The 14,515-nt window shown below is 34.7% G+C and overlaps 1 protein-coding gene and 1 long non-coding RNA gene across 8 annotated transcripts in view; one reads left to right on the top strand and one right to left on the bottom strand.

Annotated features, from left to right (window-relative positions):
- The window catches only part of LOC124309137 (probable serine/threonine-protein kinase DDB_G0282963), a 54,523-nt gene that overhangs the window by 2,830 nt on the left and 37,178 nt on the right, over positions 1-14,515 (top strand). For all 7 annotated transcript variants that reach the window (XM_046772486.1, XM_046772477.1, XM_046772459.1 and 4 more), the window contains one exon: positions 4,034-4,162. In XM_046772486.1, coding sequence (XP_046628442.1) covers positions 4,064-4,162 — 99 coding nt within the window. In that variant the 5' untranslated portion in view covers positions 4,034-4,063. The remainder of the gene's footprint in view (positions 1-4,033; positions 4,163-14,515) is intronic.
- On the bottom strand, positions 13,035-14,484 carry LOC124309230 (uncharacterized). The gene is made up of 3 exons (XR_006909204.1): positions 14,272-14,484; positions 13,987-14,148; positions 13,035-13,576 (listed from the first exon to the last, which is right to left on the bottom strand). It is a non-coding gene; the product is annotated as an uncharacterized LOC124309230 (long non-coding RNA).

Below are 14,515 nucleotides of genomic sequence, written 5' to 3'. Positions count from 1 at the left end.
TCTACGGAATTGTTTTTACATCGAAGTTTTAACGACTTAGGAATATGTTTCTATCACCCACAGCTGCCACTGAAGTCGTGTTTCATTTGTTTCCAACTAACAAAATAAAGGTATTAAAAAGCAAATGAGTTCTAATTAGAAAATTGGAAAACTATGACTATGAAAACTATGGCAAAGACTGACTAATACAGTACACTCTTAATTGCAATGCAATTCAATCGTCGTTCGCGGTTTTCCTTCATTCGCATTTTTTTTTTCTCCTTATTAATTTATAAACTTTACATTTATTCTCCAAACATTTTTCATCTCTTCTTCTTCTTCTCCTTTTTCGATGCATTGTATTATTTGTATTACAAAAATTTAATAACGAATGTTTTGTATCGAATCTCTTGCGACGTGCAAGAATAAACCACATAACAAAATACTCGGCTTATTATACCTATGTATACATGTAAATTGTATAAATGATACACCTGACACTCAACCACACGCGTTAGTAGTTGCAACAACGTTGGTATTAAGGCTCACTCACCTGCAGCTAATTATTTAAGTCTACTGTCATGATAAATGCCATGAGTATCATATTGCATGCATAACTCGTCTCGTCACTCACCATCATGATCGTCATCACAATCTCGTGGTAATTCTCTTTGCCACAAATTTCCTCCTCTTTCTCTCTCTGTCTCTCTCTCTTCCGATATCCCGTTTTTCAAATTGCTTCTCACTTGCAGATGCGGTCTCACATCACGATTCGTGTATAACGGGTATACAACCGTATATCTGTAAAAATAATTTCATATCTACGTGTCGGTTCTCTTCTCAACGCCGCAGGGATTAGAAACGATTAGACAAACAACGTCTACCTATTTAAACATCTGAATACATTTTCCTACTCACAGTTACACGGAGAAAATATTTTATTTACTGTTAACAACAAACGTACATGAGTAAGAATTTCTTCTCTGCATGCACGATGTAAGGAGACTGTAGTGTGTAGATGTTTATGTTTACCCTTTTCAATCCTTTGCTTTCGTTCGCAAAAGTGTAAACATAAACATCTACACACTACAGTCTCCTTACATCGTGCATGCAGAGAAGAAATTCTTACTCATACAAATCGGGCACATGAAAACAAATTTGAACTCACTGGTTATGAGAGAAATTAAAGACAACAGAGTCAGGGCGGCTAGGTGGTCTAGTGGAGTAAGTCTCCGGTAAAGCATCGCTAGATTCCAGGTTCGATTCCTGGCTCCGTCGTTAATTTTTCAAATTCACCAGTTGTTCAAATTTACATATTCTCAACAAACGTACATATTTGAATATGGCAAAATCAATTTATCGTTATTATTATCGATTAAGATTTGATAATAATAAAAAAACATTTACTTCACCACATCCAAATACCATTTACGTTTGTTAAGAGGAAATAAGCTCTTTGGTCATTCTCACTGTATAATTTCGTCGACAATAATATTCTCACCGTATTTTTATTCTAACAAGCGTAATGAAAGATCGCGGTGTTTATTATCGGCACAAAACATCGTAAACAAAAAAAAAACAAAAAAAATCGAAAGGAAAGAAAGAATGAAAACTATCCGATTGGTGATCGTTAGACGTAGCGGTTAACCGCGAAAGCTAGAGAGTGGATTAAAGGTCGAGAGTTCGCGTTGTTAGACGCTACCAGCCGTAGTAGGAGTTAAAAAATGAGCCATACTATACCGTTAGAATACAATACGCTGCACGCCGCTTATACAACGGCCATGACGATGGTAAAAAGCAGATCGTATCCTCATCTTCTTCTCATCTGCTCTTCGGCGCTGCGATAGTCGTACGTGTAGGTACCTAACAATAAGTAAGCAGGAGGAGTCTAGATATCTACAGATTTATTTTCGGCATTCCGACTCCCATAAGCATTTTACTACAACGCTGGTGTTGCCGCTGCTGCTGCTGCTGCTGAACTGTGTCATCCTTTTTTCCCTTTCACATTTTACGTACGAACCGGAAATAATATTTTAAGAACCGAATAAATCCATCCTCGAATCTTGGTCAAACCACTAATCATTCACTTCTTTTCACACTCCTTGATCAATTAATTACTTTAACCCTTTCAGTCACAGAAATCGTCACTATATACTTATAGTGGCACTCTTTTCTTTCTTTTCACATTAAAACATGCCACTCATTTCTTCTCCGGTAGACTTTCAAATTTTTGTTTTTTTCGCTTTAGGGGCTTCTGTGACTAAAATAAAAGGACAATCTTCAGCATTATCCCTGGATTTTCAATTTTAGTTCGAATTTTAGCGTCCAATCGTGTCCCGATAGGCCTAAGATTTAGTATGTGTGTAGATTTTTAAAGTGAGTTACGAGCAAAGATAATAGCCACGATTATATTATTCGGATTCGGAAATTTTTATCATTCTTGACGATTATTTTATTGTTACGACGTAAATATTTTCAACATACCAATTATACTTACATATGCAATTTACTAGATCATGCATACGGGGGCTGAAAAATATTTCAAGCTATTGGGAACCGATTATATCCGATATGAATAATTATTTCTTATCTGAAATACTTATACCAAATTAGCTAAGTTTCTCTTGAATATTATATGTCATTCGAATGGAGAACAGAAATTTTATCTTGACGAATGAACAGTCATCATCTGCACATCGCTATACTATTAGATGTTCATACTCCAATTTCACATGTTTTTTATTTTTTTTTAAGTGTTTCATTTAAGAAATTCCGCTTCATTGTCGAAAATTTCGTTTCGTGATTGAGAGCGTTTATAAAGTCTATTTCACTCTTTTAATAAAGTCTGTATATCCGGAAACAGATCAATCGTGCTCCTGTAAGCAATTTCGAAACCGTTCCCCGTAGCCAAAGGCTGCAATGATTACCGGTTGATGTATAAAAAATAAAAAAAAAAAAACCCCCGTCATTCCAATATCGAAAGTTTATACGGTCAATGGTGAGTGAGAAACGGACTAGCAAAAGTACAGCAACTTTACACGACTGCCAAGAAGCACTGTCAAACCTTGACCAGTATCTTTGAAAAGTCTTTTCTATGCCGTTTATTTTTTCGTACCATTCTCCGCATACGTACCTATAAGTTTAAAGTTATATTAACTACGAATAGACAGACAGAATAGCCGGTACAAGTGTGTATGTAAGATACGGTACCGCGTAAATGGATGCGGTGTAACTCTAGAATGTGGAACGCACTGGAGATAGGTTGTTACAATAGAGTAGAGTAGAATGTAAAAGGTCCGCGAGTCTAGGCGGGTATATGATATATTCTTATACGCGATAAATAGGCTACACGAACATCAGTTGCTGGTTTAGAAGTGTTGTTGCGAGCTGTAAATTGCGATGATGTTTTATCAGACTCGATGCAGGTTGAATAGGTACGTATTATTTTGTCGTATATCATACGCGGAGTAAATTATCACTGTACACGCTTTTACAATCACGTTATACGGGATCAAATTCGGAATGTTTAAAACTGAGCTTTACTACCATTTTGGCAGAGTTCAGCAGTCCATTGGAATCATTCTAAATCTAGATTTTTTTAAGATTCGTATCATCTCCGATCCTTACTTGCAAATTCCGTAGATCACACGGAGTTAAGACCGATGACATTGTCGAGATTCGACACGTAATGGTGATTCTGAATATTCACCAGCACAGACTATAGTCAGGAAGGACAACTTTATATAGATCTATTCTTCACTCCGCTTTTTTGAATTTTGCACAGGTATAAAATAATTGGTAGCGCAATAACAACAAACATCTGTCATGACATACAAACACCGTCATTCGTTATACTAATATCAAACTAACCATCGATTAATATGATACGTTACACCGCTGATCTCTATGATCTAAATTCACCTCTTTTAGTGCCTTCGGTTTCTTTATCGTTCTCTGTAATACTTTCGCAACAGTAACTCTGTAACAATTTACAGTAGTATCGTAATCCTAATTTTCCAATATTAATACCACGAATTTTATCACGCATTATCAGGATACGTTCGAGTGAAGTTAGCAGATCTATATGGGGCAATGCGTGTCGCGTAAGGCGGGCACCGTCATCGCAGCCTCCAGCAACGGTTCACCCTCATATCGGATCATGGACAAGCCCAATAAGAATAAGGTCTGTATACAAATCAAATTCTAATATCTGGTGAATGAACTGACCCGAAATTTATAAGAAGGTACATTACTACATTCGCAGAAGGGCTCTTTATAAACAATTATTTAAACTAAGTGTTTGGTTTTTGAATTGAAGGGAAAAAAAATACCGATAAGGATAAATCTTGCTGATAGCAAAAGTGAAATCGAGTCAGAAATGATTGCATGGAAACGGATTTATCGATTCGAATAAATTGACAAAAATTCTGAGATACCCTTTGACTGTGACGTTTCAAGGTAAATTAAGTATGTTCAGCGAAATGAAATTTTTAATAGGAGAAAAAAATTCTTAAAACAACGAAACTACCGAAAAATGGATCATGCTGCTCAAAAAATCATAACTCACCGAATTCTCAATATTTTGAGCTAAAAATACTGTTTCGAAACATTGCGGATATTTTTTCTCATCCTGATTTCATTCGTTCTGCATTAGGGTGGTCCTTGTTTAGGGTGTTGACCATTTTTTTTCTCGGGCCGCCCCCCAAATCGATTTTAAATAATTCAAAAACAATTCCATAATTTTTTATTCAGATTTTTATCTCAACTTTAACCTGTGTCTGTAAAACGCTGGCTTTCCCCCATTCAAAATACACGTGTTTCGAACACATTCTTAGCATATATTTTATTGTAAGAGTAATGATGTTCAAAAAAAGCTGTAACCATGAGGTTTTAGCGAACATTATTAGCGCTACTATTTGATAAAAAATTTACATCATCGTTTTCTTACATTTAAAGGAAGTGCAATTTGTCTAAATTACCTGGTATGATGATGCGAATTTTCTTCTCACATAGTAGCGCTAATACTAAAGCTCACTAAAACCTCCCAGTTATAGATTTTTTTTTAACATTATTACTCTTACAGTAAAATACATATACGCTAAGAATGTGCTTGAAACGCGTGTATTTTAAATGGGGAAATCCTCCCTGTTGCAGGCCTTAAAGTTGAGATAAAAGTCTGAAAAAATTTGTATAATGTTTATTAAATTATTTAAAGTTAATTTGTGGGGTAAGTTGGAAAAAATTCGTTGCCACCCTAGTGCCGCGTGTATGTATGTGCGTTTTGATTGAAATATCTGGGGATTTTGCGATTGTATTCGAAATCATGGTACGCATGGAACTATTCAAAAGTCGAATACTATTTTCACTGTATATAATATGCAGTTGGCTATTTGTGCAGTAGGTGTTCTGCGGTTACCATATAAATATTATAATAGTATCGGTGTATCGTATCTCGACATTCGATATCCCTGCGGGTTTGGCGGCAAGTGCAGAGCGCGAATTATTCGCGACCACAGATACAAGCTACACGTATATAGCTATAATATACCTGTGCATATGCATCATTATAGATAATACAGACGGTTTTATACGTACGTTTGTTATTTACTCTCGATTTTCTCCGCAATCGTCGCTACGCTCTGACTCCGCTCAATCAATGTAATTGCATCATGTGCATTATTTACAAATATACCTAAACGTGTACTATTTTATACGGTAAAAAAAAAGAAAAGAAAAAAAAATATGACACGATTAATTATACAATTGGTTTTTCTACAATAATTTTTCATTCCATACGCGGTTGGTGTTATTTTTTCGGAATGCTGATTAAACTTGAGAGAAAAAATGCAATTTCTACCGTATTTAAACAATGTGTGAATTCGCACCTAATTATAATAAATTTTTATTCATCGTTATACTCGGCGAAAGTCGCGTACGATCGAGAAACGCGTAATTTTCTTTCTCACCATTATCTACGACGTAATTTTTTTTATCCATTTCGCTTGATTTTCCGCAACGTATTTAACGATAATACTTTCTCAACTGCATATCTTTTTCACGATATTCAGTGCAATTTCAGTTATTACAGAAATCTACCGCGTTCGTAATAATTGTAATTTTCACGTATATCATAGTATAATTGCACACCTCGAACGAATAAAATGACTCTTTCACATCCGTTATATCGAAGTTTGAAAAAGTATACCTTATGAACATCACTTTCTTAAAAAAAAAAAATAAAAAAAACCATCGATGCAAAAATTCCTCTACGTAGATTGATGAACGGTGAAAAATCATTAACATGATTTGCACTGCTAATATATATATATATACATATTTTGTACGTGCGTATTTTGGCGTTTTAATTTTTGAGAAATTCCAAAAATTGCGGATTTGGCAGCCAAAAACGTGAAGGTAACTTGGTTTATCGAATTACCTAATTGTAAGTAATTTCAAGAATTGAAACTTATTTTACCGTGAGCAAAATATTTTTTACCGGCATCCGTTTCGTCCTAATTAATGATTAAATTTCCTGAAAAAGTACACTTTCGAGGCTAATTCGACCCACCGGTCCTCTTAAAACCGGTGTCCAATTATACACCGTACATCGCACGATTTATACACATTGTATTTTTGTTTTATTTCTGTTATCATTAATTCATTTCTTACATTTCCGCGGTTTATAATTTAATTCTGTCGAGAAGGCGGTGCAATTAAGGATCATTAACCAACAGTTATATCGACCCGTAGTCTGCGGCGAGTTGCTGCTGCATTTCCATACCAAACTCATTAGCTCCTACACCATGCTTTTATATATATGTACATTTCCCTAATTCATTTAACACGATCCTGATCATCCACGTTCTGAAATATAAAACACCTCTGCGTTCCAAGCTCGGTCAGCTTGTCTGTGTATAAATAATGCCGGCCTCGATTTCCTTCTCACGAGATTGTGAATTAGAAAATACAAAGATTTTCAACACGCGAGTTTACGAATATCACGTGTATATTTTATACTTTCTACATGATCTTTCTAATTTTTCTGTCATTACAATTTTTTTGATCAGACTGTACACCTGATACGTATACTTAATGCGTGCATCTAAACTCCTCGAGATAAACTTCGAGGACTTGACACGTTTATGAGTACAAGTTATACACACGTGATATACTACCGAACCTGTAAGTCTGAGAGGCTGTGTAGTTACAACGATACGCGTTCTTACGAAGGATAAAAATTGTGTAAAATAACACCGACACGTGAATCTTTACAACGAATCGCAAAAACTAATCGAAAAACTATCAGCACTTGCAAAGAGTTGTGAGAAAACTTATGTTTTAGAGATAAGTTGATACGCTGTTGAAATGCTTACGATAGGATAATATAATTGATATGAAATTTGAATTTGATGCTCTAATTTTCGTTTTCGAACAAATATTATATTTTTTTGGACCACCCTAATGTAAATAAGGGGATCTTTTAACTTCGTCCAAACCATTATAAACAAAGATTCACAAACTGCTCGGTAGTGTAAAAAATTTGCAACGATCCAACGAACAGAATCTGGTACTTCACAGTTATTGTAACATGTATATATATATATATATATAGCTATGTAAATGATACCGCGGTTTTCGTCTGCACGGTATATATTGGTCGACGGTATTATGCGTGGACCTATTATTGCTCTGTCTTATTTCGTCCCTGTCCATTTTTGTTTCCTTCAATTTTCTCTCACAATCGTTCCTTACTGCCTGCGATCCGTGAGAAACAACTGGCAGCCGTGATTAATCGCGTTAACAAGAGTACAATAAACGGTTCATTCGTTAAATATCACGATCGAACCTTTCTTGTTATAAACTAAACGCTACTCGGTGTTTTTGTCATTTTTCCGTACACGGTTTTTATCATTTCACTACAGTTTCACAAATTGTCATTTTATTTCTTTTTATCGTGTAATTATTGTGCAAATGTATTACACCTACGCGTAATATTCTACAGAACAAAGCAATCGGCTAAGAATAAATTATCTTTCAACAACCGACGAACTTGATAATTATTTCAATTACAGTTATGATTACATCGCCGGTATTTCATGATTATAACGCCTCGAATTGGCGAAAAAATTGTTTTATTCTATTTTATTATAGTAAATTTTTTTCTCGTCACTGATCAATGATCTTTACGTAAACTTTGTCTCCTACGTTGGAAAATTTTTCACTTACGATTCAATTTTGAACTTGGAACAATAAAAGAAGGAGGAAAAATTAAATTATTGAAAAACCACACAGACAAACAGGCTAATTACATAGTCTTGAATCCGTATGAATTACATATACGTGTTTAATAAGAGAATAGTATTTTTGTTTTTTCGAAGCGTAGAAGGTGGCAAGTAATAATAGTTCATAGGATATGTGTACAAGAGTACCTAAATATTTTCGAATTGCGCGTTCCATTCCTCGGCTAAATTGTTCCATATAAGTTTATATACATATATATATATATATATGTATATTTATATATATTCCCTTGAGGCGATTTATAATATAACCATGCTCTCTCCAAACTTTCTCAGAACTACCGATTCATTCCCTCATTCTTTTACCCGCCATACACATATACACACACACACACACACACGTATAGTACGCCTTGTTCAACAGAACGTATAAATTGATGTACAAGGATATATATATATATATATATATATATATATATATATGTATTTTATATTAACCATTCTACGATAGATGTTAAAAGTATATATATATATATATATATTAATCTTTACATACATACATTCGTATCCCGCCCATTGTCTTACGCAAAGAGATACGCATCGCTCTTCTATATAATTAATAACAATTATGTTGATGCGTATAACATTATATGTACGCGTATACATCTCGTATATGAGCTTTCCCATATAGCTTCTCCGTATACTTTTTCTGATTTTGCCTGGAGCAGCAGGTATTGGTTGGTGTTCGTATGTTGTAATATATTTATGTATACGGATGCACGTATCTGCTTTGTAAGAGCGGTTTTAGAAAACTGGGAAAAAGTAGCAGCAGTCTATTGTATTATTCACTTCCTGCCGCAGGTGTATTTAGTATAGCAATAGCAGGCTGCGTTCAATTCATTATTTCGGTCATAAACCGCATGATATATTATCACGGTGCCTACATTTTTATATACGGGGTGGGCAAGAAAAGCAAAAAAGACCGATTTGAAACGCGAAGAGAATCCAAACGTGTTGAACGATTTTCGAAAACTTTTCGTTTCATCTCCAAAGTGGAAGAACGAAACTTTCATTTCGCGTTTTGAAAATCTGGAAAATTTTTACTCGTTGTTTAGATACACGCTTTTGAAAAACAAGTTTCGAAAAAGTCGCTGGGAGATATTAATGATAAATAATGTTCGATTTCAATTTACTTCTGAAGTTTTCAACGATCGTACTATTTCAAAGGGTACAAGTGATACGTTATTAATCTTTTAATTGTGACAAAATTTGAACAAAACTGGAGATTTAATTGGAATTCTACGTTTTTTTTTTTTTTTTTTTTTTTTATCGCAGCTGGAGTAATTTTGATTTGTACTCAGACCATTGTCATTTCTTCGTCAATTATTCTCCGTATTTTCTATAAGCGTAAATTCGACGACTACAGATTGCGACGGAGAATTTACATTCAAATACGCAGACATATGCGATGTATATCTTTAGCCGTTTCATTCATGAATGAAGTTGCAGCGTTATATGTATTATAAACTGCGTGTAGAATTGCGAATTGAACATATATATCTCTGCACACTTGTACGTATAATGAGTGTACGCAGTCGCATACGGGTTTACGTAATTCGAGAAATACTCGGTGTTGTAGCTCCACTATTTGACCACGTGCAATTCGCTTGCCGCGGTCTAACAGACAATAAGACGATCCGTAATTCTCGACATGCTTACTTGCAAATCCTTGCGATATGGCCTTCGAGTCGATGTTTCGTAATCGTGACCAAACAAGGCGATCTTCGAAAGAATCACAAACCAGTTTATTACTGTATACAGTTTTCAATTAAAACCTGTTAAAATATTCTTGTTTCACGAATGAAACTAAAGATTTTTAATTTATTTTTTCGCAGTTACACACAATTTTGTATCTTGTTATACATGATTAGGTCGTGCCTATGGATTACTCCAACTTGTTACGCGTATACAGGGGCGGGGTTCAAATTCCAAATTTGAAAAGTTCCGAAAGGACAAAACTGCGTAACTCCGACAAATCAAAGCTCCGAAAGTGCGAAAATGATGGAATTTAAAATATCCGAAGCATCGAATTTCCGAGTGATGAAAAATTTTCAGTTCCGTGAATTTTTGCCCTGGTAAAATTTCACCAGCTTGATCGTTCTTTGTTTTGGATGTTTTTTTGTTCGGAATCCTGATTATTGTGACGTTCGGTTTTCTGATTTTTCACACCCACTATGTGAGTATATTTTAATTTTCGGAATCTTGCTCCATCCAAACTTTCTTTTTTCGAACTTTGTTGTATCGTAACTTGATTTTTCGGAATCCTAATCCGTCCACTTTACGACCATTCGAAACTTCGTTGTTTCTTCAAAGTCTGATTATTCTTTACTACAACTTTCCCCACCAAATGATTCGGAATTAACCGTTTCCGGAACTTCAACCCCGCCCCCGTATACAAAGAAAAATCTCTCTCTCTCTCTCTCTCTCTCTCTCCCTCAAAAAAAAAAAAAGTATCTAATCGCGTGAAATTCAATACGCAAAATCGAATAGTATTTTTCAATCCTTCGCAGCTTCTTAACATCACATCGATCTTTTGAAACGCAAAGGCGAAATGAATGAGAATAAGAATAAGAATAAGAATAAGAATAAAAAGATCCGTTGATCGTGAATTATTTCTAATAGCGCGGCAGAGGAAACGCTGTCCGAATCTAATTCGCCTTTACCGCATTGATCTCGGTGTAAAGGTAAAATCGTTACTCGACCGTTATCCTGGCGCCTATAAGCTATGCTCACCGGAATTCTTCCAAGCTATAGCTCGTCTCTCTCATCGTCTACGTACATGAATAATGCACTTGCGCGTTACTCACCCACATGTAAACGCAGCTACTGCACCCGTTTACAGCCATTTATATGCGTATATACGTAATACGTATTCCGGAGCATGAATTACAACTTGAAGTTGCACAGACGCGTTGAAACATTTCCGACCGCGTGTAACAATTATATTATTATTCTCACTCTGCGATTGATTTCATTTAATCGTCTGCAATAATATCAAATTATTCTGTACTCATTTTTTCATTCGTTTCATTCCTTATTTATACGATTATACTATTAAAGTTGTCGGTGTTATTTTTTTTTTTATGTCTCTTTTTTCCAAAGATCAATTGTACAAAATAATATACATCCTTAAATCGATTCGAATAAATTCAACGAGTTCATTCTCATCGTGAGTTTTTTTGGTTTGAACAATTCTTGGCTGATTTTCTCATACAATTTTCACTAATTGACAAAAAAAAAAAAACAAAAAACTTAACGTATCGATTCGGTAACTCACCGATTTTACGTAAGTATGTATTATAGTTACGATGTATCTCTCTTTGGTCCCTCTAACGCGTTTCTCGCATGTCTTCCGCAACCTGGCCAAGTCTTTACGTGTACCCGTACGTAGATACATAACGCACCTACCTACGTATGCTATGTACCTCCGTACATGAGCTGTGGCTCTACCTTTGTAAGGTTCAACGGCCCTACGTTGAAGTAGATACACGCGCACCATTCATATAACCGGTCGGTATAATAATAACAAACTACAAACAGAAAGAAACAAACATTATTTAAACCATACCCGCACAATGATTAGGTCGTCAAAACAAATTATTCAGATTGAAATTCGTGTTTTTGGAAAATAATTTGAAATATTATATGATAATAACGTACATATGCGTAATAAATCCGATGAAACATGCGTAATGTAGTGAAATTATATGTACGTACAGAACATATACAGGGAAAACATGGTAAACCTGGAATTGTCAGAGGTTTTTTAATTTGGTCGTGGAAAAAGGTGAAAATATCAGTTTTCTATCATGGAAATTAGAAATGATTTTTTTATGGTAACAAACTTACTTTTTCTCGTCGAGAAAACAAATTGGCTTAAACTCACTTTTTTTCGAAATTATATTTTTCTTCAATTCGAATTGAATTTCAACCTAGTATAGAGTGAATAAGCTGAAAGATTTAGGTCTTAGTAACTTACTAGAACTGGGCAAGTATCAAAGAAAACTAGGTTTTAGGTTCTGGAAAAGCTGGAAAAGTCATGGAATTTTTTTTTTTTTTTTAAATTTATGGCCACCCTGTATTATAGTTCATGCTAATAATGACATTGATACGAAAAGTTATGGTGCTTTAAATTATTACACTTTACGTTACTTCGTGGATCTTTCTTCTAGTTATTATTTTCCTCCTTCGTTTCTTTTTTCACATATCTTTACTTTTCTTCTCGTTTGAACAGCCGTTGTTTAATTTTATCTCGCGGTATCTACTACGAAGTTTTGTCGTCGACTTGTCCGCGTATTAGGTATACATAGCTAGGTGTAATAGTTACCCCGTTACGTAATCACCTCAATTGTTATTATAACAGAAACTTACACCGTAATAAATGTAAATTTTTTACGCAACTTTCTACTTTACCTTATAATATTAACATCGTATACAGAGACGAATACCTTTGCCGCATGATATTTCAAATAAAATCAAATACAGACATTACAAGTGGGTATTTAATTTGAAACCCGGGATTCTTTGTACATTTCGTTTAATAACCATATTATACATATATACCGTAATTTTGCGGTCTTTGATCTAATACGATACAATAAAATGATCTCATTTCCTCCGTTGCGCAATCTTCACTGTAAAATCTGTACAATAGGTACAAAAATATATTATTATTAGTAGCTGTGTAAGCTTATTTTATTATATTGAAAAATAAGTTATTCAACCGTATAATTATTCAATTTAATATAGGTTTAGTAGACCGTTCAATCTCTTACTCCTTACTTTTAACGAAAACTAAAACTACCCCATGTCAAATGTATGCGAAGTGAAAATTATTGAAATAACGATCCGACAGACTTGAGCTAGATGATCTTTTTTCTATCAAATACTAAAATTTAAGAGGGCAAGAGCGAGGAAAAAACCGATTCTTTTTTTTTTCTATCAATTAATTACCCAAAACATTGTATACAAACTTCGGAATTTTTCCTTACCAAGCCGGTTTAAAGAAGGTCTTTGGCTCAAGCTGCCGCAGAGAGAAAAGTAATTAAGATTGCAGTGGTGGGAGATTTTAGGGTGGAAAGGGTATGTGTTACGTATGTATAAATGCATACGTACACCCTCGTCGCTAATATTGATCCGGCGTCGCGACGCACTGACTCATCCTCCCCCTTTACTATCTTATGTACTACCTGACATATGTATTGTCCATGCATATAAGATAAAATACCCTGCGCCAAGTGACCTTTGGCTTTTCATCCCCCGATAATATGGTAAAACCAGTAGCGATGCCCACTAAGCTGAAAATAATCGATCACGATTCGATTGGATCGGTGAAAATTAATTGATTCATCGATTGTTTCGTTTTTTTTTTTGAAACGGTGCATATGGAACAAAAATTTCGTATTTTTCAGTGTGTAGACTTGATAGCGGAAAAGTTTTTTTTATAATTTATAGTTTCGTTCGGAATATTTTTCAATTACAGGTGAAAATATTAATTTACTTTTCACTCTTTACATCAAATAGGTACTCGGTAAGCAAGAGAATGATAATAATTGATACTCTGATCTCTCACATTCAAAGCTTTGACAAATCGTCTGCGATTTTCTTCCTCTTTATTCTTCGTTTCTCTGTCCAGTTTTTTTTTTTTTCCCACTTCAGCAGCAACGATTGTACACGTAGCGTGTAATTTTTATTTTATTTTACCCACCTCGTTTGTTGCTGCTTTTTATTCCCGCATCAGACGTCAGCCGTCTAATTATACGGTTAATTAAACCACTCGGAAATGATGTTCAGGTGTAAAATGTCAGGTGTGTAGGTAGACAGGCACCTGTAAGACACCTTCTCCATTGCTGCAGGAATATGTCGCGTTCTAATGAGAAAAGTATAACACGGTTCACCGGTAATATGGATCTGCAATTGAAACAGCCTTAGGTCTTTAATTGGTTATTTGTTTTTTAATCAAAGATTTTTACATTAATTTTGTAATACGAACAAACTTTTATTTTCTTCAAAAAAACCAATTTAAATAAGCTTCACATCCTCCTTTACTTTATATACGCGATATACTAAATCTACTTCTGACGGAGAAAATTTTTCGTGCATCTACGATGCTAAGTATGAACTTTTCCATCACTATGGTAAAACGTATCTGATATATATGGATATAAAATTGCAGCGTGAAAGTTATTGTATGTACAAGTTTAGTTGACTGGTGCCTGATTTCCACTGGAATGGCA

Source organism: Neodiprion virginianus, chromosome 1 (assembly GCF_021901495.1).
Source record: "Neodiprion virginianus isolate iyNeoVirg1 chromosome 1, iyNeoVirg1.1, whole genome shotgun sequence".
In the NCBI taxonomy this organism is placed as follows: domain Eukaryota; kingdom Metazoa; phylum Arthropoda; class Insecta; order Hymenoptera; family Diprionidae; genus Neodiprion; species Neodiprion virginianus.
The sequence above is the reverse complement of the archived record's forward strand: the minus strand, read 5'-3'. Positions and strand labels throughout refer to the sequence as shown.